The sequence below is a fragment of the Manis pentadactyla genome, chromosome 14 (genome assembly GCF_030020395.1).
Source record: "Manis pentadactyla isolate mManPen7 chromosome 14, mManPen7.hap1, whole genome shotgun sequence".
Classification (NCBI taxonomy): Eukaryota; Metazoa; Chordata; class Mammalia; order Pholidota; family Manidae; genus Manis; species Manis pentadactyla.
In genome coordinates, this window is record NC_080032.1 from 72,680,889 (window position 1) to 72,707,008 (window position 26,120).

A 26,120-nucleotide genomic window follows, 5' to 3' on the forward strand; every position below is an offset into this window, starting at 1 on the left:
GGCTCAGTTAAGGAATTTACATCATTTTCAGAGGAAATAACATATCTGTAAGGTTGTAATCAACTGGGACTGCAGCCCAGAACAGAGAGGGAATGTCTGCTATAGCCCTGTAGTTATTTAGAGTGGTAATCTCATTCAAGTTCCTTAGAACTTTAAACTATCAGTTTTTGTGATCTTGCAGGTAACACGCAATGTCATGACTGCAATTCTCAACCTGCCCCCAGGAGATATCTACAACCTCTCGGTAACAGCTTGCACGGAGAGAGGAAGTAATACCTCTACGCTCCACCTTGTCAAACTAGGTAAGACACATGTGTATGTGCGTGTGTGTGTGCGTGTGTGTACAAATAATCCTGTTGGGAGAACTTGTGTTTGCATCACTTGATTTACCATGGTCATCTAACTCAATAAAATAAAAGAAAAATGGCTGGCTCTTTTGTGTAAGCACAAAAATGGACATTTATACTACTTAAAATTGAAATCCATAGATAAAATAATCCACATACTGAATTTTCTAAGTTGGCATAATGTCCTAACCATAATACAAAATCAAAATAAAAGAAAAAAATGTATAACAAAATAATATGGATCCCCTATGTATGTGTTCGGACAGCTCTTCTAAAAGTCATAATGCAATTGCCAGATGACTACACATAAAGAAGCTTGAGTTTACAAAAAGTAAAAGTTTAGTAGTTTTTTTCCATACAAGAAGTATAAAAATAAATGAAGGAATGGATAAATTCATATTAGTTAATTATACATAACTGAGCAACGTAAGTACAGGTGGATGCCAGAATAAAACTTAGAATTAGGATAAGTAATAAGAGATTAGATGTGTTGGCATATGATGAGAGAAAGGGGAAATAAAGTAGAGATAACATGCCAGAAAAAATAACAAGCTGCAGATGAAGGAAAAGGAGGGAAGTATGATATTCTTGCAAATGAGCTAGAACTTATTATGTAGTGTAGCATCAAAATAATTCCTTATATTGTGATATACAACTAGGAAGTGACACTGTGAAACAGAAGGCACATCTCCAATCAACAATCTACCATGTAGTGAGGTATGCATGTAGTTTCTGATACTCAAAGGGACCTCAGAGGTCATATTCTATAACCGGCTGCAGGCCAAAGAGACTGGATTGGTGAAAAGCTGTAGGATAATATCAGTGTAAGAGTGGCAACCTGAAAATAAATGCATTTCAATATGTAATTTTCACAGCAGAGATCTCATTTTTAGATTTTGAAAATGAAAAAGATATAGAATGGCAATACAAATATTTTCAAAATACTTAATGTAACTTAAAATACTTAATGTAACTTAGTGATATGGTTGTTTCAGATGCTTGCTGATTTATACTCAGTGTCTGGGTCTGTTCATAAAAGTTTCAAATCATCACTGGTATTATATTTGTTCATATGTGCAGCCATAAATAGAGAATGATCCAGGGTGTTGTATTAGCAGCTTAAATACCCTGAGTAGCACTGCTGGCTACTTCAGAAAACTCTTAGAAAATCCAAAATGACACAAAACAGTCTTTCCTTAGTTTACCCAATAGCTGCATCTCTCAATAATTGACTGTATAAGATGCAAATTCTTAAATATTTTTTGTCTCATATTGCCACAGGAAAAACTAAATTCTTGCCCCCCCTTAAAATGAAATAGGTAGCTGGGATTTCTTAACAGGTTAAACAGACAGTATCAGTGGAATAAATAAACTATTGAGTTTTTAAATAACATCTTAATTCCAATTCAGTATCCTTCTTAATGATAACTTTCTTCTAAATTATTTTACTTCTTGAAAAAAATTTCCGATATTAATACATGGTAAAGTACTTGCAATTATGTTTATAGTGGATTTATTCTGGTATGACTTAGAAAGGCATGTAGTATGTAGGACTTAAGACAATTTTATTGTTTGAAGGTTTCTTGATTTTTGTGGAACATCGAGCATTTCTGTGCCCTGGCCACAGAAATACAGTTAATAACCTCCGTTGTGACAATAAAAAACATTACTGCAAATTTTCGAAGACCCTCAAGGGGGCGGTACTGCTCCCGTTGAGAATCACCAGTAGTGAGCGATCTCATTCACTGCAGACAATCTGCACCTCTTTCTAGCAGTCTGTACACTTCAGTTCTAGGAATGTGGAGATCACCAGCTCCCAATGTTGCGTGATCTTTCTATGAAGACAAAAATTGCCTGCCTATCAATTCTAACCATTATTTCTGATGTCCTCAGTGGCTATAAAGATCAGCTCAATATTTGTTTCCAGGTTGCTAGAATTACTGCTCATGTTTGTGATTGTGCTCATGTTCCCCACGACTTTCTTTTCCCAAGCTTCATTATTCCAGGGAGCTGTAAGTGTTTCTTGGGTCCTAGCTGGTTTCTCCAACCCATCTGATTTGTTAGTCGCCCTTAAAGTATAAATTCAGAGGAGGCTTTTGCCAGAATAGCATTCAGTGGTCCTATTTCATGCTATAGTGTTAAATTATGTGACCTAATGAATGATACATGATCAGGAGTGTGGGTTAAAGTCATGAGCTAGTACAATTGTACTCACGCTACGCAGAAGTATGAGTGAAACCAAATTCATCACAGTTTGAGACTCCATGTCTCCCTGTAACCGAGAGGACTAGTTAAACAAGTTTAGAAAGTTCCTTTAAATTTTTCAAGAAGGGAAGGTAAGTTCCCATAGAAATTATTTCTAGTAAATCCTAACCTTTGAAATCATTAAGCTTTTCCTTGTTGCTATCTTAATAGCAGATGAAATATTGTCTCTATCTTGTTACTCTGAAAACTAGACAACCTGTGCATATTATGCCTGAACTCAGCCTTATTTTTCCTGAAATCTAAATAACCTTACTTTTTATCCATTTGTCCAAAAGTCTATTTTCAATCCTACTAGTTACATTATTGTGTTTTATAAGCTCTTTCAATTTTCCATAACACACAATACCCTGCCTTCTTCTGTAGATGCTCATTAGATACTGAATCAAGTTGAAGCTACAGACCTCAGAATTGAAAATAGTATTTCAGTTAATATTTAACTAAATAATGACCTTTCAGAGACATGAAATAACATTTTTCTTTAGTAATAATTGAATGGCAATTTTTTTCATGAAATGTTCATTCTAGTCATTTTATGTGTTTTTTCAGCATTCATTCAGTATACATAGAAGTCATATTGATTCCACTTTACAGAAAAGTACAATTTTGCCATAAAGGTTTACAGGGTTTGCTTGATCCAGAATGGCATTGTTCAAGTAGGACCAGAACTGGTTGGTCTATCTCTTAGTCCACTTTCTCTCTGACGGAGGCCACTTTGGATGCTTTTACTTGCTGCCGTGGAGGTCTGGATCTACATCTATGGAAAGAAACCAGGCTATCAATGAATCCAGGATAATATAAATTAATCCAAGGTGGCAGGCTAAAGGGTAAAGAACCCTCAAAACAGTTGCCAAGAATTTTCAATTAATGATGTCGTTAATAAACATCTACAAGAAGACATGTACCAATAGTGCCAAGAGTGGTGCCATTTACAGGGCATTGAGCCAATCATACCATTAAGAATTTTAGGGTGCCAGCATTTTCATGGTACCTTGGTGGTATGTGACCACAGCTCCCTTTGGCAGTCAATACAAATGTAATGAAATCTGCACTAAGACATGTCATTTTACCAGAACTTACTGGCCTGCCATTATGCAACTGTGGATTTAACCAGCAACCATCCTAACTTACAGTCCTGGTGAATCTATTTGGAACTCCAGGCCAATTTTAGCAGGATTTGATAAGTTTATATCAGGGAAACACCCACGTGGGGAGAAAAAAAAAAAAAGAAGAGAAGGAAGGAAGAAAGAGAAAAAAGGAAAAGAAATAGGAATTACAAGTGTTGAACATATCACAAAATTGATCTGTGGTAATGGAATATCCATTCATTAATTCATTTAACAAAAATATACTGAGAATCTTGTTAAGCACTGCCCGGATGCCAGGCTACTTGTAGTAAGGAACCCAAAGGGCTATGTTCACTTTCTAATCAGAAGGAGCTTATGATCTAGTGAAGAGGGAGATGGCAAAGGGCTATGCAGAGCACAAAACAGGTAGAGAGTGAATACGTGGTGAAAGCTTTCTCTGAGGAAGCAATGAGAAGAGATCCCAATTAAAAAGAAGGGATTAATCATGAAAAGGTTGGGAGAGAGCATGCTAGGCAGAGAGACTAAGCAGAAGACAGATTATACAGGATTTGTTAGGCATGGATTTGAGAATTTATTTTGAGTGCAATGAGAATTCACTTAGAGAATTAAAAGTAGATAATCTGACATATTTAAAATAATCCCACTGGTTGCTCAAGGGAGGAAAAATTATTGGCTATCAATGAAGGCAGCAAGACCAATTAAGGGACCACTTCTTTTAGCTTGAAAAATAGCATTCTAATTCAAGTAAGTCCTTTGGGAAATGCTGGTAACTTTGAAGTGGTAGGAATGGAGGTGGAGACCAGGGGACAGAATTCAGGAACTATTTTGGACATGTCATTCATAGGACTTTCTGATGGGGTGAAAATAGGAACTAAGAGAAAAGGAAATTAAGAATGACTCCTAGGCTTTGCTCTTGAGTACCCAGGGTAGATGGTGGTGCAATTTACTGAGACTGAAAAGACTGGAAAAGTAGAGGAGGAGTAAATTTGGGGTAGGGTGAGAATCAAAGATTCTTCCTTGAACATAAAAAAATTTGAGAAGATATCCAAGTGGTTGTCAAGTACAGGGACATGTGTCTGGAGATCAGGGGAGAATTCTGGGCTGGAGGTATAAATTTTGGAGTGTTTGGATGAGATCACCAAATAGTTAAGCAGAAATAGAGAAGAGAAGCCCTAGGTCTGCCTAGAAGAACTATTCCAGCATGTAGAGATTCTGTATAGCCAACGAGGTCAGAGAAAGCCAACGAGCCGAATATATACACCACCATTGTCAAACTTCTGCTTTATCCTGACCACAGATGTGTTCAGGCAGGTTCAAAGTATCAGACAACTTTCGTGCTGGGAGAGGTTTGGAGCTAATTTAATGCCATGTCCTCATTTGAGCAAGCTGGAACTTAGAGAAATTTGAACCACTTAGCACATCGTTGTGCCTGGTTCTCAAAACAGTGATCCAGTGGTTTTACCCACCTGCTACTTATGTTTTCCTGGATTTGGAGTGTATTTTTTTTTCCAAAAACTTCATTTTTCTATTGACGCATTTGACAAAGCAAAGAGGAGTCACACACCCATTCGTGTGACTCTCTGTTCCTGTTTTGGAATTGGAGTATGAATAACATTGGCTTGATTTTCTTAATCTCAGTCGTGAAAGTTAAGTAGATCAGAAATCTTTAAAACATTATTTGATTGTAGTCAAGAAAGAGTATTACTTTCAGAATTTAGGAATTTGGGGGATATTAGAATCTGTTTTCTCTCTAGTAATATTTCAGTAGATTATAAATGATTACATACATCTTGGTGAAATGTAATCTCTGACTTTATAAAAGCCCAGCTATTATGTGGTACTGGCCTCCATGGTCTCATTCCCAGTTGAGAAAATTAAGTCACTGAGATTATTATTTTGGAAATGGGTGCTTAGATACATGCAGTCCTTATTTTTGGTAAGAAGTGAAGTAAGTGTCATGAGTCATAGTGTGATGAAATCTAAAGTATTCTCCCGAACCACCCATACCCTTTTCTTGAATTTTCCTCGTAAGTGACTGACTTATCTCCCTTATCCCCACCAAAAAAAGAAAAAAAAATTATTTCAATAAGAATGTGAATAAATTGAGTCAATGTAGCACAGAGAAAATGAAAGGAAGATGGACGAATGAATGGATGGAAGGCAGGAAGAAATGAGAAAGGAAAGAAAGTGTATACATACATTCTGTCTGTCTGTCTACTTATCTGTCATCTGTTTATCGTTTATTGGCTGCCATTCAGTTAGAAAGAAGCCAATAAAATAATTAAGGTCTCATACTTTTTAGAAACTAATTCATCTCTTAGTCAACAAATATTTATTTAGTATTTATGCTACATACCAATCTAGGTGCTGAGGTTACAAAAATGAACAAATCTGACAAAAATGTCTACCCTCATTCTAGTGGAGGAAGAGATGATAAACATCAATATAAGGATTTCAAACGTTGACACAGGTCATGGAGAGAAAAAGTCAGGAAAGGAAGGAGTTCTTTCCTCTCTCCCTTCCTCCCTCCCACCCTCCCTTCCTCCCTTCCTTCCATGGGTGGGAACAGCTTGTCGACGGGCTAATTGGAATGCTTCAACAGAGCAGGGAACACTGACGATGCAGGACAGAGATGAGCCTTGTTCGAGCAATGTCCTCGACTGGGCCAGAGGAGACAGGACCCAGTGGCCTTGACCTGGGTGAATCTGCGGTAAGATGCACAATGATGGAACATATGGGGACTAATGGGGTACCCCCTTGTGGCAGGTGTTTCCTATGGACTTCTTGTAAGCACATGCCTGTCTGTAGGTCTGCAGGACTGTGATTGCCCTGCTCCTCCTCTCGTAGAGTCTGCATGGCCAGCAGCCCCTTGCAAGCCCTGTGTTCTGGGTCAGGCTGCCAGGCACGTCCCTGCTCCTTGGCTCCCTCCCAGCGCCTGAGACTAACCGACACCTCTCGTCAGCACACGTGTTCCATTTCTCGTTGCAGCCTCTCAGTTTCACTGCAATCTGGCAGCTCCTAGCCACAGGCAGGCCGCAGAACTTTAGCACTTCCTTAAAGGCATTTCTCCTGCCCACCATAAAGTGACTTGCATGTTTTGTAGGTTTCTCTTCAATATACTGGAAGAATCTGGAGGATGGACCAAACTGGGCAGTGACTCTGATGTCTGGCGCTGGTTTAAATACACAAGCAAGTGCCCACCCCGGGGCAGTTGGTCTTCTGGACAGAGGGACTTTTTAGGAGGCCTCATCATCCCCAGACATATGGAAAAGAATGGACGACCCCATGTTTTTAGGCAGGAAGCAAGGTGTAGGAAAGACCCTTAACAAGGGTGCAGAGGTGTGGATCCCAGGTCTTGGCCTCACAAATGGCATTACATCAGAAAAGTGGTCAGGAGCCCTGGATTTCAGTTGCTTCATCTATAAAACGAGGGTCTGGACTGAGTGATCTATAATGTTCCTTCCAGCCTTAGAAGTTAGTTAATGGCTAAGTTCAAAGTAAAGGCAACAGGCTCATGATACAGTAACAGTAGTGATCTTTTCCTAAGAATTGTGTAATACATAACTCCTAACTAAATACAAATGCTAACACATATTCCTGGAACCAAGAAAGGAGGAAGTCAGATATTTTGTTTTGAAATTACGTAAAGTTAAATGAGAGCCTTCTCTAAAAAACTCTACATCTTGAAAAGTTACTTGAGCTAGTAATTACTGACCATAAGTACACCCAGTGAGTCACAGAAGGGGATATTACACCTGCTATCATTAAGCCATAAAGAATTTATTTGAACTGCAATGGAAATGACAGGTATTTCTAATTCCTGAGAGAATTTTACATGTTATATATGAAAACAGCCTAATTATAATTTAATACTAAATATTTGCCTGAATTTTTAAAAAATTTCCCAGTGTTGTTTTAAAACACCTTACCTTTTTTAATTTTTAAAAATTGTTGACTTAATTTCTTTTTTCATTGATGTACAGTTGATATAGACTCTTGTATTAGTTTCAAATATACAACACAGCAGTTCAACAGTTACACACCTTATTAAATCCTTACTCCCACTGTGCAGTTACTATCTGTCGACATAGAAAGATGACTTAATTACTTATCAAAAAAATCTCTCTAAATTGACAAGAGAATGGGACTAATAAACATTAGGTCTAACATAGGTTCCTAGTGTTTAATATAAATTTTCCTCATAATTTCATTGCATATCAATCTTAACTCACCATGAATAATTTTTCTACCTCTTTCTTTTCTTTTAAAAGGTGTTTTCTTCTGCAGATTATTTTTTTAATGAGTTGAGCGTGATTTATACAGCTTACAATGCTTAAGTCACAGATGTTTTATTTGGCCAAGTTGAATAAAAACTTAACATTGCTTAAGATAGCCTTGCCTGAGTTGAGGAAAATAAAAGTAGATTTAAAATCTACAGATTTAACAGCTGTAATGTAGGTGTTAAAGACCATGCTTTGTCTATAAAGAAGACCGAGCAAATTGTTGTCAGTATGGCTAGGTTTGAAAATCAATTTTGCCATGTCGATCATTTCTCACAATGTTTTTGTATTGGATTCCCCTTATCATCAAATGCCACACATTTGTAAAATAACCCACCAAGTTCAGAAGTATAAAGTATAAACAGAATGAAACTAGTTGGCCTTTATGGACATAATTTTGGCCTCATTAACATGATTCTATTGGCAGTTGAATTTATGGGTCACATTAAAATAAGAACCAATGTAATAACTGTCAGAGAAAGATGGATCTCACACAATAAATACGTTCTATTCTGCTTCCAGGCTGAATATTACACGAGACTCCATTTGGAATCCCGTGGGAAGGGAAGAGATCTGCTGCCAGAGCAGAGCTTAAGAATTCGACAGCAGGTCCTGCTTCACCCAAGGTCACCTTCTCTTCCCCGGGAGTCCCAGGCAACAGCTTGAGCCCCTCATAATCCAATCTAAATTGAATGGTAGAGTCAGCCTTACAGCTTTCCATTCTGCCCATGTTCTGGGCACGGTGCTCAATTTCCTCATCAAATTAGGTTGGATTCCCAATTCAAACAGGAGAGGCATTGAAGGGGGGACAAGAGAAGGAACAGGAGAGGGTCAAAGAGCTGAGTGCACCCCCAACAGTGTCAGAAAACTCTCAGCATTGAAAGCATCTACATCTGCACGGACACCTCCTTTTGTAAAAATAGTATGTCTGTCTCCTTTCCCCATATCCATCAGTTTCTATGTCAAATATCATGGACTCTGAAATTATGGTAACGAAAAGAAATCTGACATTATGGAGCAGGACAATTTTGAAGATTTAAAATGTTCTTTTTGAGAGATAGACAGTGATAACCAGGAGATCTTCTGTGACAAATACCCACATGGCTCTTTACATTACATAAAGTGTTTTTGTGTACATTACCTTCAAGCTCATTTACTCTTCATAACAACACCAAGGTCTTCCTACCCCTCCCCTTCATGAGCTAGACCGTAACTGATATTTTGAATAATAAGAGACTGTATTAGTTTGCTTGGTTGCCATAACAAAATACCACAGATTGGACAGTTTAACTAACAGAAACTTTCTTTCTCATGGTTCTGGAGGCTGGAAGTCCAAGGTCAAGGTGTCAACAGGCAGGTTTGGTTTTTCCTGAGGTCTCTCTCCCTGGCTTACAGACATCTGCCTTCCAGCTGTGGCCTCAAACAGTCTTTCGTTTGCACCCATTCACCCTTGGTGTCTCTTTGCTTGCCCAAATATCCTCTTCTATTAAGGACAGCAGTTGGATTGGATTAAGGCCTAGCCTAATGTCCTCTTTTAAACTTTATCACCTCTTGAAAGCCCCAATCTCCAGTTACAGTCACATTATTTAGGTAATGGGGGTTAGGACTTCTACGTAGGAATTTGGGGGAATGAAATTCATCCCATAACAGAGACAGAGACCAATCAAAAGGCTTTTGCAGGTCACTGTACTCCCTATCATACGAAATGGCCTAAACAGTATTAGCCATTACCCATGTTTAGTCCTAAGCCTGAGGATTGGAAACGTGAATCATCTAAGCCATGTCAGGATGTGAAGCTAGCTCACCCTGCCTTCCCACGAGAGGGAATAGACAGTAGAAGCGGGCTCTCCAACCAGCATCTGCCAAGAATTTTCAAACAGGAAAGATGCTGCAACCCAGGACTATACAACTGAAATATAATGAGAGCTACGTATGTAATTTTAAATTTTTTAGTATCCACATTACAAAATAACAAAAAAGAAATAGGTGGAATTGAGCTTAATACACCTTATTTAAATGAATATATTCAAAGTAGTATTGTTCTAATATTTAACCAATATAAAGATTGTTAAAGAGATATTTTTATTCTTTTTTCCTGCTACATCTTCCAAATCCAGTCTGTATTTTACTCTTGCAGTATCTCTTAACTTGGACTCAGTAGCTACATGTGGCTAATAACTACTGTGTTGGGCAATAAAATCCTAACACTTCAATATATTCCCTGGGGCAGATGTTGTCTCGAGTAGTGAAATTTAATTATAAGCTCTCCCAATCCAATTACAACTCCACTTATGAAATATTGCCATAACTCTATTTCCTTTAAAACAGCACAGTAAAATTTCTCCCAGTATATCTAGGGGAATAAACCTATCAAAAAATTCCTAAACAGTCCTCAAGCAGATGATTTTGGTATTACTCATTGACCTGCAGAGCTGATATGCACAGGTCTTTCTAAAAAGGATGCAGGGATAATGGGTACACGACCTGGGAATAATATATTGTCCCATATGCCACCTGAAAAGGAAAATCGGTTACTTGGCTGTTAGAGATCCCAGATCCTTCGGAGATTTTTCTGAGGATCCTACTTACCTCCCAGGTCCACATTCTGGGCCAGACCAAAAGAAACTCTTCTCTAGCATTCAAGTTATATCCCCTGGACCACTGAGAACACTTCTAATTCATGACAGTCTCTTACTCTGCCACTAGAAACTGATGATTTTACCAACATGAACACTAGAAGAAAGCAGAGAACATCAAAATTCCACTCTGGTCTTGCCTGATGCTTAAATTCTAAAACCTCTGGCTAATGATCTTATGTTTAAATCAGTCAGTAGGTAAGGTGTATTGAGTACTTACAGTTGGCTAGTTCAAGGTGAAGAAAAAATAAATTATAACACATGTCCTCTGTTCTTAAAAAATCTAGTAGGACCTAGTAATAAAGAATCAGGACTTTATTTACATGGATCAATTAGGAGACAGAGAAGGGGAAGATCAAGAGGGAGTTATCAGGAGGTAAGACTTTTTTCTGACTTTACAACGATCAGAGTAGAAGAAAGACTACACTGAGGGGAAATCTGTGAGCCGAGACAGAGCACTGCCCATACGAGGGTCAGTGAGAGACCGGCTCTGCCAGGGGAAGCCTGTCTGTGCGGGAAGGACGGTGGTGAAGCCAGATGGGTGGCATGTGACCAGTGTAAGTGGGATCTTCCAAACTTGGCAGATTTGGGTTTGACACAATAGACATTCATTCGCAACAGATCATTGCACAGATGGGATTTAATGTGAGCAAAGTGGTGTTTCTAGGTGTGTAAGTCCTCACTGACAAAATGAGAAACCATAATTAGAGACAGGAAAAAGGAATGATTGTTAAGTGTATGGAATGTAGAGGAATGTACATAAATGTAAAGGAATGACATAAGGCTGGACATACAATATAATAAAAAGAATAGACAGAAGGAAGAGATTATAAGAACTATTAAAAGATATGCTCTCTGGCCCTGAGAGGCAGGAGAGCCACAATTGTCAGCTTAGACAACTGAAAGAATGGTGTTGCTTGTGAGAGAATGAGAACTAGTTGGAAAGTAGAATTGACTTGTGGGAAAATGAGGACTCCAGGCTCTATTTTGACCACATGGGGTTTGAGGTGATGGTAAGATATTTCAGTAAGCAGAGATGGGAGGTGATTGGAAATACATGTGTAAAAAGTCAGATCTGGAGAGTAGGATATGGATAATGTTCACATTGGATAGCTAAACTGGTTTTCTCTGCCCATCAGGAAAAAATATATAGGTGTCTTAAGGAGGCTGATCAGTCCAAGAGACTCACTCCACAGAGCAATTTTGTCATGTGTGTTTTTTTTTTAATTTTTTAATTTTGATATCATTAATGTACAATTACTTGAACAACATTGTGGTTACTAGACTCCCCCATTATCAAGTCCCCCCCACATACCCCATTACAGTCACTGTCCATCAGCGTAGTAAGATGCTATAGAGTCACTACTTGTCTTCTATGTGCTATACTGCCTTCCCATGTCCCCCCCACCCTACATTACGTGTACTAATCGTAATACCCCATTTCCCCCCTTATCCCTCCCTTCACATCCATCCTCCCCAGTCCCTTTCCCTTTGGTAACTGTTAGTCCATTCTTGGGTTCTGTGAGTCTGCTGCTGTGTCATGTGTGTTTTTAAAAGAGAAATATCCCAGGTTTGGCCTACGAAATCATCCACCTCTCCCCCAGACAACCCCACACTTGCTTCCAAAGATCCAAGCTGTACACAAGCCAGAATCCCTGGAGGACTCATTCTCTGACCCATGATCCTATTAACAGTGGGAATTCCAAGGAACGGGGAAGTGGAAGAGAACTGCGGGGATCATGAACACTCTTCAATAGAAGGGAAGCAAGACGGTACAATGTCTGGACAGGTGCAAATGAGAAAGAGGTCCTGACACCTCATGGGAATTGCATTTGCCCAAGACTAACCCATCTTTCCTCCTTTCACTCTTCTGCCCAGCCTTGTCAAGTCGCCTCTAGAAAGAAAAACGCTTCTTTTTCATTGGACACCAATTAGGTTACCTGCAGTAAATCACGTCAAGCAGATTCTGACCGACTTTTGGCGCCAGTCAGCGCCGTGATGATGGTATTCTAGAACAAAGGTCCAAACCTTCCCACTCAAAGACACACCTGACAAAGGAGTGAAGTGGCCTCCAGGGCTTTTCCAAGCACTGCTAAACGCCAGAACGTGGGGAGCAGACATGGGAACATGGGGCGAATGATAAGAAATCCAAATAACAAGCAAACTGTGTAGGGAGTAGTCTGACAGGGACACGCAGGTGGGCACAGCATGTTGGCAAGTGAACCCAATAGCAAGATATGATATGTCCAAAGAAGCAACATCAAGGAGGTCTGACAGCAAGCATGGAGCCCCTGGATTCAGGCGAAGGACTTTGTGCCCTGGAGCGACTGGAGGGGAAGGTGACCCCCAGGGGGCAGGGCACAGGGAGGGGACCAGGAGACATTCAGGAGTAGGGGAACAAGACAGCAGACCACTGGTCTAGAGCTGAGGGACATGCAAGGGTGTGGTCTCAAGCCAATAAGTCCAGGGACTCATTGCTGGAAATGCGTATGACTGCATTCAGACAGCATGGTTTACTTGACTAATGGACTAATTTATACCCAAGATTAAATGCCTCAAAGAATAAGATAAATCAGTCCTCTGACATTCTATTAATCTTCCCGTCTCCTTCCATCAATCCCCCTTTTCTAATAAAAACCATAACATCTGTTTAAATTTTACTCCTCTTAATTTTGACAAATTTTCAAGAAGCCATTCTGCCGACTAAATTGTTCCAGATAGTTCTGCAGGGTGAGGAAGGCAGGCTTCTGACTAAGTACCTGACTGAGTCCCTCTGTTAGGAGGGAATACAGCACTTTCATTTTTCTCAGTCTTTTAAGTACGGATTTCTGTTTCTCATGCAGAAAGTTCTGTGCTGTCAGGACAATGCCAACTCCAGTGCAGATGACACAAAAACTATTAATAGCTTATGTCTATAATAAAGCTGAAGTGGAAAACAGAAGTGTTCCAAAAAGAGAAGTATAAAATGGAAGGGGAGAAAGAAGGCAAAATATTCTGCTTTCAAATGTAGACGACTGTCACTGTGAAAGGACACCTTTTACATGAGATGTAAAATCTGTAGGTGCTCTGAGCCGCCTGTGTTTGGATTTTTTTTGCCTATTTTATCCTGCTGACTAGTGAAGAAAGAGTATGTTAAAATTAAATTTAAAAAATGTTTTCTTTGCTCAGAACCAGCTCCTCCAAAATCGCTCTTTGCAGTGAATAAAACCCAGACCTCGGTGACTTTGCTGTGGGTGGAAGACGGAGAAGCTGATTTCTTTGAAGTCTTCTGTCAGCGAGTCGGCTCTGGGCAGGAAACAAAACTCCAGGTACGGTGCTCCGTGGACTTCCTTTCCTGAGTTGGTTTTGATTAAGGCTAATTATCGGAACAAAATCTTCGATTTCTTTGAACCTCAGAAAGTGAAAGCTCTTCATTGTGCTTTTGTGTTTCAGTGATAGAAATTAACAATATGCTTAGAACAAAGCCCGAATATGGGAACCAACTTATCAGATCACACAACTTATTTTCAACTTTTGTATTTATCTTTTTACCAAATCCATAGCCACTCCAGGTCATATTGAGGAATTGAAGGGGTTCATTTTTTCCTATTGGCCATTAAACTGATGAAGTGGATGAAGACACTGTTATACATATGTAATTTGACAAATGTGAACTGATTGCCAGTATGTAAAAGGCACTGTCTTGGACACAAAGGGTATAATCAGTACTTGCCTTCAAAATTTTTTCATATGGCTGTAGAAGTTGCATTAGTGCAGAAATAAAACATAAGTGCTAGAAGAGAGATCCATACTACTAGGAGAAATCTAAAAGAAGGGTCTGTGTCTAGTTAATAATGAAGTCAAGTCTGGGAAAATGGAGGCTGAGAAAGATAATTGTTAAAGCTTTAGAATCACAAAAAAGCCGATAGAATAAACACGGAGTTATTCACCAGGTCACAAGGAATGGAAGGAGAGAGCTGAATCAGTAGCTAGCACTAGGGGTAACACAGCTACAAGAAAAAAGTATTTTATAACCTGACATCCAAGGAAAAAGGCAAGTTTGTGAGGAATGTTACAAAATACAATGTATAGACTAATTCTATGAACATGAATAATTGCTGCTTTTTAAATGATGCAGTTCATGAGATTGGAAAGAAAAAAGCATTTCTGGGAGTACAAATCTTTTCATACTGAGTGCAAAAATAATTTGCTTTGATTCCTTTCCTGTCTTGATATTCTCTTCTACAAACACCTCTTTTTGATCTGTACTGAACAGCTGAATCGTTTTTCTACTCTTAGAATCTTTTTTAAAAATAACTGCTGTTCCTGAAGTGGCTTCTCTTCTCTGTGGCCACAAGCATGTCTTTCTTTAAGAAAACAATGGTTAAGCGGCTACTTACTACAACTGACACCTGCTACCAAACGTCTTTCCTTAGAATCATTCTTTTATAGAAAGTGAAAGATGTGGGAGTGGGAAATAAGTGCTGTTGCCTCTCATCTCCTTAGGCAGGGGTGTTTGAGATCCTTGTTTTGAAAAGGGTGTTATGCTAGCTCAACTTTTTATATTCTGTAGTCATACTTGTCACTAGTCTTACCAGCAGCCCACCAAATTCACAACTTGTTCTACTCAAGAATAGGATAATATTTAATGTTTTTGAGAACACAAAGTCCCTATGCATTTGGGGGATGCTATTTAAAAGCTGAGAATGCAGACAAAGCGGGTAGCGTCCATTAGAACTACCACAAATAAAAAAATGAAGACTGATCCAAATCTTTTACAGAAAATAAACACCAAAGCCTCTTAAACATATGAAAAGATGACCAGGTGATGAAAGAAATTCAAAATAAAACTACAATGAGGTACAATTTCCACTAGGGATTGGAAACCCTCAAAGAACTTACAAATACGAATACGTTGGAAGGCATGTAGGGAAACAGGCATTGTCACACAGAGATGGTAGGTAGATAACTTGGAAAATGTCTGTGGAAGACAATTTGCCAATAGCTTTGAAAATTAAAAATACACAACTTTTTGACCCAGCAATTCAGAACACTGCTAGGAATATGACTGTATATATACCTATGTTCACACATGTATGTACACGTACACACAAGTTTTGTATATGAATGTAAATGTGTTTAAACAGATTGTGTGTATACACATACATTTGTTTGAATAATTGTGAAATTATGCTCACTGTAGCACTGTTTGTAATAGCAAATAACCAGAGACCAGTTAAACATTCATCAACAGGGAACTGGTGAAATACAATATGTCCTTTCAATGGATTGCTATGCAGCCTTTAATAAGAATAAAAGTTTCACCAGTACTGGTATGGAAAGAGTGCCAAGATATACTGATAACCAAGGTTAAAAAAAGTAAGCAGAATAATGTGTAGACTATAATTTAGGTTTATTTTACTATATTTTATAGGTTTATACATCTATAAAATAAAATAGGGGAGAAAACAAAAGACCTTACAGCAATGGCTGTTTCTGTGGAAGAGAACTGGGTGGGTAGGAAGTAGAGAAAGGATGATGCTTATTTTTCCCTGCTCACCTTTTTCATCTTTTAAATTTTGCACTCTGTCCATATATTAACTACTCTGCTATGAAAAATATTTTCAAAGACAAAATCGATGAAGATCATAACATTTATCTTATTTCTGCATCTCCAGGAACCAATTTCTGTTTCTTCTCACGTTGTGACCATCTCCCGCCTCCTCCCTGCCACTGCTTACAACTGTAGTGTCACCAGCTTCAGCCACGACAGCCCTAGTGTCCCCACATTCATAGCCGTCTCAACAATGGGTAATTACACGCATTCATGCAATCGGGTACCTTTGAAAGTAACATCTTTCAAGATTTTCTGTGTTTTCTTACTCATGCAACCAGTGTTCCATTGAAAACATCCAAACTTGAGGGGCGCCAGGGAGCCCTTCACTTCAGTCCCAACCTGTACGTTATTTGCTATGTGATTTAGGGAATGGTACCACCTCTGCCTGCTGGTTTTTCCATCTCTAAAACTAGAATCATGATAGGTACCTTGTTGAGTTGTTTTGAAGCTTAGCAATAAAGTACATGAAGCTCCAGCGCCCACTGGCTGAGCTCACTGCAGTCATCAGTGCCCTCGTCTCCACTGTCCTCTTCAGCTGTAGTCATGAGACCTTCTAAAGGTCTGCTTAAGCTTTAGCCTTAGCTGTCACTGATTGAATCAGGACAATACTAAATTACTATCAAAGCAAAAGAGTTTCCAATCAAGCAGAACGTATAAGTGGGGAATTAGAAATTAACCAGAGGTCTAGAATAATGTTGGTTTCTTATTCTTTTTTCTGAGTTGCATCATGTGTTTTACTTGCCTGTGTGTTAGTCTGATTCTGTGATCTGAGACCCTCTCTGAAGTTACCTGTAATAAAACCATTCTTGCAGTCACATTATCCCTTTACTGGATTCATTGTCACTTCTGTAACATTCGTCATGTATTTAGCTGCTATGTTGAATGACGATGGGAGTGGCCTTTCTTTTCTTCTTTTCTTTCTTTCTTTTTTTGGTTTCCTGTTTTTAATTTTTGTTTTTTCAGAAGAAAGGACAAAACTGGACCTGAACAGTATGCTAATGGTCTCTCATTTTTATATTCTTTAACCCTTTTCTAAATATTCTTAAATGTCCACTATTCCTTGTCATCATTATAGCAATCCCAGTAGAACAGATGATAATATTAAACTGATTTGCAAGTGAGGAAAATGACGGCCAGAAAGACAGATAAAATAGCTTCTCCAAATGGCAGTTAGTAGTCAAGTGAGTTTGAAAAAGCTCTCTCACCAGAAGAGCCCTTCTTTCTGAGTCTAATGTTCAGAAAGAAATCTGAGACTTCTTTCTGAGGTCTGTTCAAGTACCCTTCCTATGAGCTAGAGCTGAGCAGTCCTTAATAGGAAGTGGCAAATGCACAAAGTCTCGGGGATTATATGCGCCAGCCAGTGCCATGACCTCATGATCAGTGTGGAGGATGGCATCATTCTCTTCCTCTGCTCACTGTAAAGAGGTTTATAAAAACACTGGACATACATTCTTACCTTTAACATCCTGCTCTTCCATGTAGTGTGATGAGCTACACAATAGGTAAGTGCTGCAGTAGACCTTATGTAAAGTATACGAAAGGGGCACAACCCCTGATCTTAGGGGCCTTACACCTTATTCATAGGTTTTATCTCTGGCACTGTGCAGACAGAAAACCTCTCAACAGATCACCAGGATGCCTGCTGCTAGCGATGTGTAGGAGCTGCAGCAGCTAGTAGCTTGTTCCTGTCTTTCTCACATACATTATTAGTTGTGAGAGAAATACACAGTTGTGCTTTCTGACTTTAAAGTCATGAGAATAAAATAAGAACCTGACACTCTCTAAGCCCCCTGAAAAGTTTAAACAATGATAATACATGATAATGACTTACAGTAAAAAGTATTTTGTTTTCAAATGAATTTAAACTATGGCAGAGGCATTAGTGACAATGTATAGTTTGTCTTCAGAAGAACATCCTGAATATAGGCCTTTGAGATGGACTCGGTTCTTCCAGGAACCTGAATATCATTTATAAATCTACTTGACTAAATTACAGTTGACCAGGAGGAGGCCACTGTCAACTTGGAGAAACATTATTGACTCTCTCATTTTCATCATCATACATTCATGGCTCTTAAAATCCAATAGAAAACAGTGACTGGTTCTGTCAGTTTCCATGAAATGGAAGCTGCAATGATAACACATGGCTTATCTCTTAAGTTGCAGAGATGAATCCCAACGTGGTAGTCATCTCCGTGCTGGCCATCCTTAGCACCCTGCTGATCGGACTGCTGCTGGTTACACTCATCATTCTTAGGAAAAAGCATCTGCAAATGGCTCGGTAAGTGCAGTTTGTCTATCTTTTACCCACAGCCTTGAAAATATTTTAATTTATAATGTATGCTTTTGCAGACCTAAACAGTGTCTAGAGTTCAGTGTTCAGTGTCTACTTCTATTTTGTGTGTTTTCTAGGTAGACTTTTAAGTATTATTTTAGAAAACATAACCATTGAAATGGCAAAGCAAAGGGTTGCTTGTTTATACTACGTCTGACCTCTTATTGTTAATCTTGTCATTTTAAGGAGCCCATACAGAGGGATCCATTCATTACATTTGGATACTTCTGAACATATTTTGGAGTAAAAGAAAGATCTTTACCTACTCAGGATGATTAATGAAAAGATTTAATATATGTGAAAACTACAAGAAAGAAAAAATCTCTCTTGTTGTTAGTTCTGTTGAAGTTGTTTTATCACAAAATATTTGTAGAGTTTATCATTAGGTCATTAAAGGTTTCCTATTGTTCCTACTTTTTAGAGTTGTAGATGGTTTCATATTTTCTTAGAAAAGCCTTTTGATTTACGATTTTGGTGATTCCCTATTCCTTTGACCACTGACGAGTTTCTAATCAGAACACATTCTCAAATACTTCATGTGGTCTCCTATTTTATCAGAATAAGCCATCAATTCTCTTAAAAATTATGTTCCTTAGTTGAATCCTACTGGGTTTGGGGAAATAGGTTCAAATTTACATTTGCCTAATGTTAATCTGCTGAATTATCAAACAACAGCATTCTTCTTTCTTAGAGTTCTATCATTTTCCCATTGTTAAATATAATTATCTATCCAATCATGATTTGATCAGTGCCTCATAGGGCACAGTCAGAAAAATTAGACATCCAAGAGGCTCACTAGGAACTTAGAACCTAGCTGAAGGAATGCAAATAAATAAATATATAAATATGTGTAAATGTATAAACTAACCTGTACTAGAAAAGAGATAAAAAAAAGGGATACAAGGAAAGTAGAGAAAAGAGACTAGATCTGGATATAAAAATCAAGCTTCTTGAATGTTGACATTTTAACAGATCTTAGAAGGATCGGGAGGCAGGTGGTGCTGCACTGTGCGTAGAGTACAGAGTTCTGAAATTATACTCCTTGGAGTCAAACCTAACTTACAACCTCTGTGACCTGGTGCAGTTCACTGAAACTTCATTCATTCACTTCACAAATATTAATGGACCCTTCTGTGTGTCAGTTTCCCCAGGTGCTTGGGATTTGGCAGTATTAAAAGCAGAAAAAACTTACTTTCATAGAGCTTTTATTTGAGTCGGGGAGATAGACAATAAGTAATGCAGACAAGAATAAAAAGATTGCTGGTATGTTAGCAGACATGAAGAGAAAAATATTAGGGCAGTGAAAGGGAGATAAGCAGTACACGTATAGAGGGTATATGGGGAGAAGATCTCAGGAGATGGGTAGGGAGTCACTGAAAGGGTGATATTTGAGGAAAGATTTGAAGAGCATGAGAGAGTTATCCATGTGTTATCTGGAGGAAGAATGTGCCCAGGGGAGGTAATAGCTAGTGCAAAGGCCATGAGGCAGCAGCATGATTGGCATATTCAAAGAATAGCCGAGGTTGGTGTAGCTAAAGCCAAGGAAATGAAGACAGGTAGCAGGAGATGACATCAGATCACACAGGGCCTCATACACCATCATAAGGACTTTGGCTTTTACTTTGAGTAAAAGGCAGCCAGTGCAGGGTTTGGGGAAGAAGATCTGACTTACATCTTAGCATTTTCATTTTGACTTTTATATAGAGAATAGTATATATGGGGCAAGAACAATAGAGGGCATATTAACTGGGGGAGCCATTACAGTAATCCAGGCAAGAGATGGTGGTTCAGTCCAGAGAAATAGTAGTGGATAGAGAGGGAAATGATCAGATTCTAGACATACTTTGAAAACAGAGGCATTTGCTAACAAATTGCATGTGGAATGGCAATGATTCAGCATCAAGGATAATTCCAAGGCTTTTGGCCTTAGCAAAGTGAAGGGGTGGGGTTGCCATCTTTTGCAATAGGATTCCTTACAATCGAAGTCCTTACTTCAGAATTGGGGGAATATCAAGGCTTCAGGTTTGGAAATGTTAACTTCAGGATCACTGCAAGAAGAGCTGTGGAGTGGGCGGCTGAACATAAAGCCTGGTGTGCAGGAGAGAAGCCTGGATCCGAGATACAAATTTGGGAGTTGTTAGCATATAAAAGGTATTGATGCTATAGACCAGACAAAATCCAGGGGGAGAAAATGTAAATTAGAGGAGAGGGCTCTGAATTAAGCACCAGAAGAATATAATATTAAGATTTTCAGGGAGAGAAATAGATCACTTCAAAAGAGACCAACAGGAGCCATTCAGCGGAGTAGGAACAATACTGAGAGTGTGGTAGCCTGGAAGCAGGGGGAATGTACAACAAGAAGAGATAATAATAGCCCCACATTACTGGATACTTGGGAGCAAGACCACGTTACTAGCAGAGCATCCCGGGAAGTACGCAGTAAACAGTAGCTCATTATTGTAACAGCGAAAGGTGGGAATAGATGTCGTAATGGAAGTGGTGGTATTTGTTAGGATGTTATTGCATCAGGATTCTTCATCATGCGTATAGCACGATATTTATGAAGACTGGTTTACTTCAGCCAGCTGGTCATTAGAACAGATTCTTACCATTTTTGTGCCATGATCCTGTCTGGTGATCTGATGAAGCTGGAGAATCTCTTCCAAGAATACTTTCTTTTCAAATGCATAAAATAAAATACAAAGGATTAAAAAAGATATTATATTAAAGTATGGTAATCAAAATAATTAAAAAAGAAGAGTGTTATATGCTTTTTAATTTAATACATTAGATAACAATGTTTAATAGGGTGGCTTTTCACTCCCATAATTTCATCACAACAATGAATATGAACAATATTTCAGTATCTGCAGTGTTCCATTTTAGAAAAATATTTGCAATTTTTATTGTTAGTAAATCTCACAAGTGCTGATGGTGTTATTGAGGCTTGTTGCCTATTTTAATAATTGAAAGAGCCACCTATATTCCATTTAGAGGTTGTTCCCACATGTTCATAGAGCCCTAAATTCTATCCTTGAACCTCAGATTAAGAACCTTTGAATGAGAGGGTAAAATAAATTCCATTATAGGAAATTTACATAGAAAAATGAATTGAGGAGGTGTAATCCATAATGACATTATGTAAATATATTAGTGTATTTTTCAAAGAAGAAAACTACTTTCAAAGAAGAAAACTACTCTCAAGGTCACTGTGATAAAACAGCCTCAGGCAGATAACTGAGGTAATTAGCACATTGTGCTCATAATGTCAAAACCCCTGCTTCCATTCTAAGTCCATCAATTTCATATAGAGGGAAAAATGAGATGCATGAGCCTCAGCAAGCTATGGGATACATGTGTGATATTAGGGAAAGGTGAAAAGGCATGAGAATATGTTTACCGTTTTCCTCCATTTCTGGAAAAATAAATTTTAACAACATTTTTTACTGGCAGAATAATAAGGAGCCTTGTGGATAAGAGGCATTACAAAAGCCAATTCAATACTCTCATCTCGAATGACGAATACCAGGAAAAAATCGTGTTTTCCACAACATGAGGAAAAAATTTTGGAGAAAGAAAACTACCCAGTTTGATCTGCCATCATTATGGAGAAGAAATCAAAATGCTACTAAAAAAGCAGTATTTGCTAAAAATGGAAAACCCTCAGTTTATCTAGGAGAGTTTCTATACCTTACTATTGAAGGCTTTGTAAAAATATTATGCCTGAAATAGTTCAAAGATTTATGTTAGGATCATGAGTGCCCTTTGGAAAGAATTGTGAACTGAATCCTTTTGGCCTCAAAAAACTTGATTTGGATGTGTGTGACCTTGTGAGAAATTGTTTTGTTTTATCTTTTTTGCATTGTATGTAAAAGGGAACACAGAGAACTTATACTAGCTTTATTATTATTATTATTATTATTATTATTATTATTTAATGCTGCAATGACAGCCAGTGAAGACTCTCTTTTATGTCAAGGTTAAAGAGTGCTCCATCATGCGGTAACCTTGAATTTGGGGTCCTTTCAAACAGGGAATGTGGAGCCGGCACTTTTGTCAATTTTGCGACTTTGGAGAGAGATGGGAAGCTTCCTTACAACTGGTGAGTATTGTTTTAGAACACGCCTCTAGATAGCTTAGCTATGCCATTTGTGCTCCAAACTTTATTTACTATCTATTGGGGATGAACGGTTTTTGTCTGATTCTCCTCTCCTATGTTTCGTGATAGGAGACTTTTCAAAAGTTAGATCTTCTTCACAGAGTATATTAGTTTATATACATTTAATGAAATTCCCAAGTAAAGAAAAAGGTGGCAGTCTGCTCTGTATTCACTATATTAAACAAAGAACTAAAGCAGTCATGCAGCTAACCCATAACTGTGCAGAAGAAGGGCTTAAACGCAGAAGCCACCCTGAGCACGTGGTGGCTGACGGCCCTAGGAGAGGCGGCACTGAAGCAGCCTGTGACGCAGAAGCGTCTCTATTTGACACTCCCATCTCAGGGCCTGGGGATACGAGCCACCACAGCTGTCCAGAAATCAAGTAGAAATGAACAGCCCAGGGCTCTCACCTTTTATACTTAATAGTAAATAAATGTCAAGGTCGGGAAAGTCCCCTGAGAAAACAGGGCCTCATTTTCCCTTATGCTTGAGTATTAGGGATCTTAAGGAAGGAGGTATTTTGAGAATTAAGAAAGAATTGTTGGGAGATTCAGTTGGTTGGCATTATATCTAACAATGATACATGGGAATTAACAATCTTATACACTGCTGTCGATACCTAACAAAACTGCCAATTAAGTAAACATTTAATATGAAGCCAGCACTATTAACATGATCTCGTTTGTTTCTTTTGCAAGAAGCAACTGCCAAGCACATTTAAATATACTCTTTTCATTTTAATCCTTGGCACATGATCTTTTTTTCCTGCTTTCCTAATCTCTGAAAATGGTTAACCTTAAAGAAATAGGTGAGACTGGAAATTTTACTCTGCAGAACCAATGAGGGAGGAAGGGCTTTATTTAAAATATAAATTCTACTTCCCTGAGTGAGCACCTAGTGGATGCCCACATTAGTCGAAAGTCTATTTGAAATGAGATAGGATTTTTTGGAACAAGGCAATGTATTGTGCAATTTTAACATTTTAACCTGAAAGGAATTTTACTATGAAAATACGACTCATTCAACTGGGAAGAAAGAAACCCAGAAACGCTTGTTGGTTAAGAGTTAGCAAACATTCCTTGTAGGTTTGTTCAGATACCGTAGTGCTCTTTCCAAGATGAAGACACTAATTCCCTAGTATCTGTCCTTGCCTGGCTCACCCTTAAGAAAGTGCCAGCCACAGAGCAGTGATGAGTGGCCCATCCAGGAATGGATCCAATTATACTAGTGACTCAGGAGAGCAATGTATTAGCCAACCACACAACCATTCCCAATTGGCAAGGCATGGCAGACCAGTTACAGGACAGCTGAGACAAAACAGAATTCCCTTCAGGATCTTTCCATAAAATCAAGGGAATTCTCCTGCAGCTCTTGGCAAAGGCTATTTTGCCAACACCAGCATTTTCTGGCTGGCTGGGAACAGGTATCGCAGCGGGGACTTGTAATAACAGAAGTGACAAGGTGGCAATATTTTCCCCCTGATTCTCAGAATACCTACAAATGCAGCCATAAGGTATTTTTAAATCCTCATGAATGAATGCTCTGTTTTATAAGTGGTTTGACTATTTGAAATTGGATTGAAATCTGGCTTTTTAAATCGACTCTCTTAATTAGAATTAAAGCTAAATAATTTTGCTCCCACTCAACTGAGTACTAGTGAGATTCCAAACTAGGCAGTTGATGGGTTACTTATCTTGAATGAATAATTCTGAGTGTCATACCCATACCTCTGTTTTAAAGAGTATTTTTTTAGGAAGTACGTATTAATTTAAACCGAAAATAATCTAGAAACTCACACCTGGCAGCTTTATAAGATTGTGTCCCAAAGGCTTAGAGTCTTTGCCAGAATTGATATAAAGCTGACCATTTATATCTCTGCACACAAGCTGCTGTTAGCTATCAAGTGATGTAACGGTTTCTTAAAATAGGCCTAAGCATTTCAAGAGTAATATCCCAGAGTAAGACTCAAGATAACTGATGAGGCGGCATTTAAGGGCCTCATTTAACTGAATGCAAAATGTAATCACTTAATAGCAGACTAATTGACACAAAATAAGTTGAGAGAAATAGATCTGATTACAATAAAGACCTGTGTGAATGCAACTGATTTTGGCAATAATATAGCACTTAGGCTCTTACGTTTAAATTTCACAGAATGGAATAATATTCAATGGTAATTAAGGTGTTTGTCATTTTAATTGATCCCAGTAGGTAATTCACTGATATCTGGTCACAGTTTCTTTACTAACTCTTGCCCCTTTTTCATCTTTGCATCTGTTATCTATTAATGCCCACAGGCGTAGGAGTATATTTGCTTTCTTAACCCTGCTACCCTCATGTCTTTGGACTGATTATCTTTTGGCATTTTATATTAATCCTTGGTAAGTGATTTTTTTTTTTTTTACTGTTTACTTAACACAGGTCTTTAAAAGTTAGCTTTCAAGAAGTAAACAAAAAGGAAAATTCCTTTTAAATTATTTTGTGTGTTTGGCAGAATCTCAAATTATTAATCATGTATTGAAATGGATTAAAGCAGTTAATGGTATGAAAATGCTACCAATAATGTCTTCCCAGTTGAATTTTCTTCTTGTGATGTTCTTGGCAAATTTTTCTTCCATTTACTACTAGTCATTTGTTTCTTCATTGAGTCAATCCACTGGGCTTTCATCTCTGTCAATGATGCTTTCCATTTCCTTACCATCTTTGTCCATTAGAGAGCTCCATATTTCTAAGAAGGAAGGAAATGCGTTGAAGTAGAGAAACCCAGAATACTATACTTTGTATTTAGGGCCTCCATGTTTTTATAATAATGCTAGCTGAATGAATATTAAACAACTGACTCTATACAAACCTCTTTGTACAATTATCCTATTTAATTTTCCCTACAGCTCTTCAGAGAGTATTATCTACCCCTTTTTAGAGATGTGGAAATAGAGGCTAAATGAGATTAATTATCTTAGCATACTACTCAGTAGAAAACCCAGGTCTCTTAGAAATAGAAAATCCAGGTCTATTCTTTCCTCTATAAAAAAGCAGCCTCCTTTAAATTCTAATTTTCGAGACTTTTAGTTTATTTGAATAATCAAATCTCAAAGAGTATCCTTGTCAGTTTTTATAAAATGCACTAATAGTAGTCTTGAATTCTGAGACTGTATATAGCAGGACTGGTTCTTTCCCTGAGCCATAAGAAAAAAGGTAGCAGTTTTTCAAAGAACTGACAAAAGAGAATTGTCCTTAAGTATTAGTCCATGGTGTTTAGGCACTACATTATGTACAGACCGATCCAGATAGGTGGACAACTTCAGAAGGACTCAGAAAAAAAAGCTATAAAAAATAGTTCATGGACTAGAAAAAAAATGGCCCGTGGTGGAGGGTGGGAGGGGGAAGAATGAAAGATGAAAGCAATTTGTAGAGTCA

General features: G+C 38.3%; 1 protein-coding gene across 3 annotated transcripts in view; it reads left to right on the top strand.

Moving 5' to 3' along the window:
* The window catches only part of PTPRO (protein tyrosine phosphatase receptor type O), a 229,889-nt gene that overhangs the window by 172,156 nt on the left and 31,613 nt on the right, over positions 1–26,120 (top strand). For 2 of the 3 annotated variants that reach the window (XM_036909013.2, XM_036909009.2), the window contains exons 12-16: positions 182–302; positions 13,782–13,921; positions 16,271–16,403; positions 18,370–18,490; positions 22,578–22,646. In XM_036909013.2, coding sequence (XP_036764908.2) covers positions 182–302; positions 13,782–13,921; positions 16,271–16,403; positions 18,370–18,490; positions 22,578–22,646 — 584 coding nt within the window. Of the gene's footprint in view, positions 1–181; positions 303–13,781; positions 13,922–16,270; positions 16,404–18,369; positions 18,491–22,577; positions 22,647–25,000; positions 25,085–26,120 lie in introns of all 3 variants that reach the window. The other variant, XM_036908994.2, reaches the window with a different exon arrangement.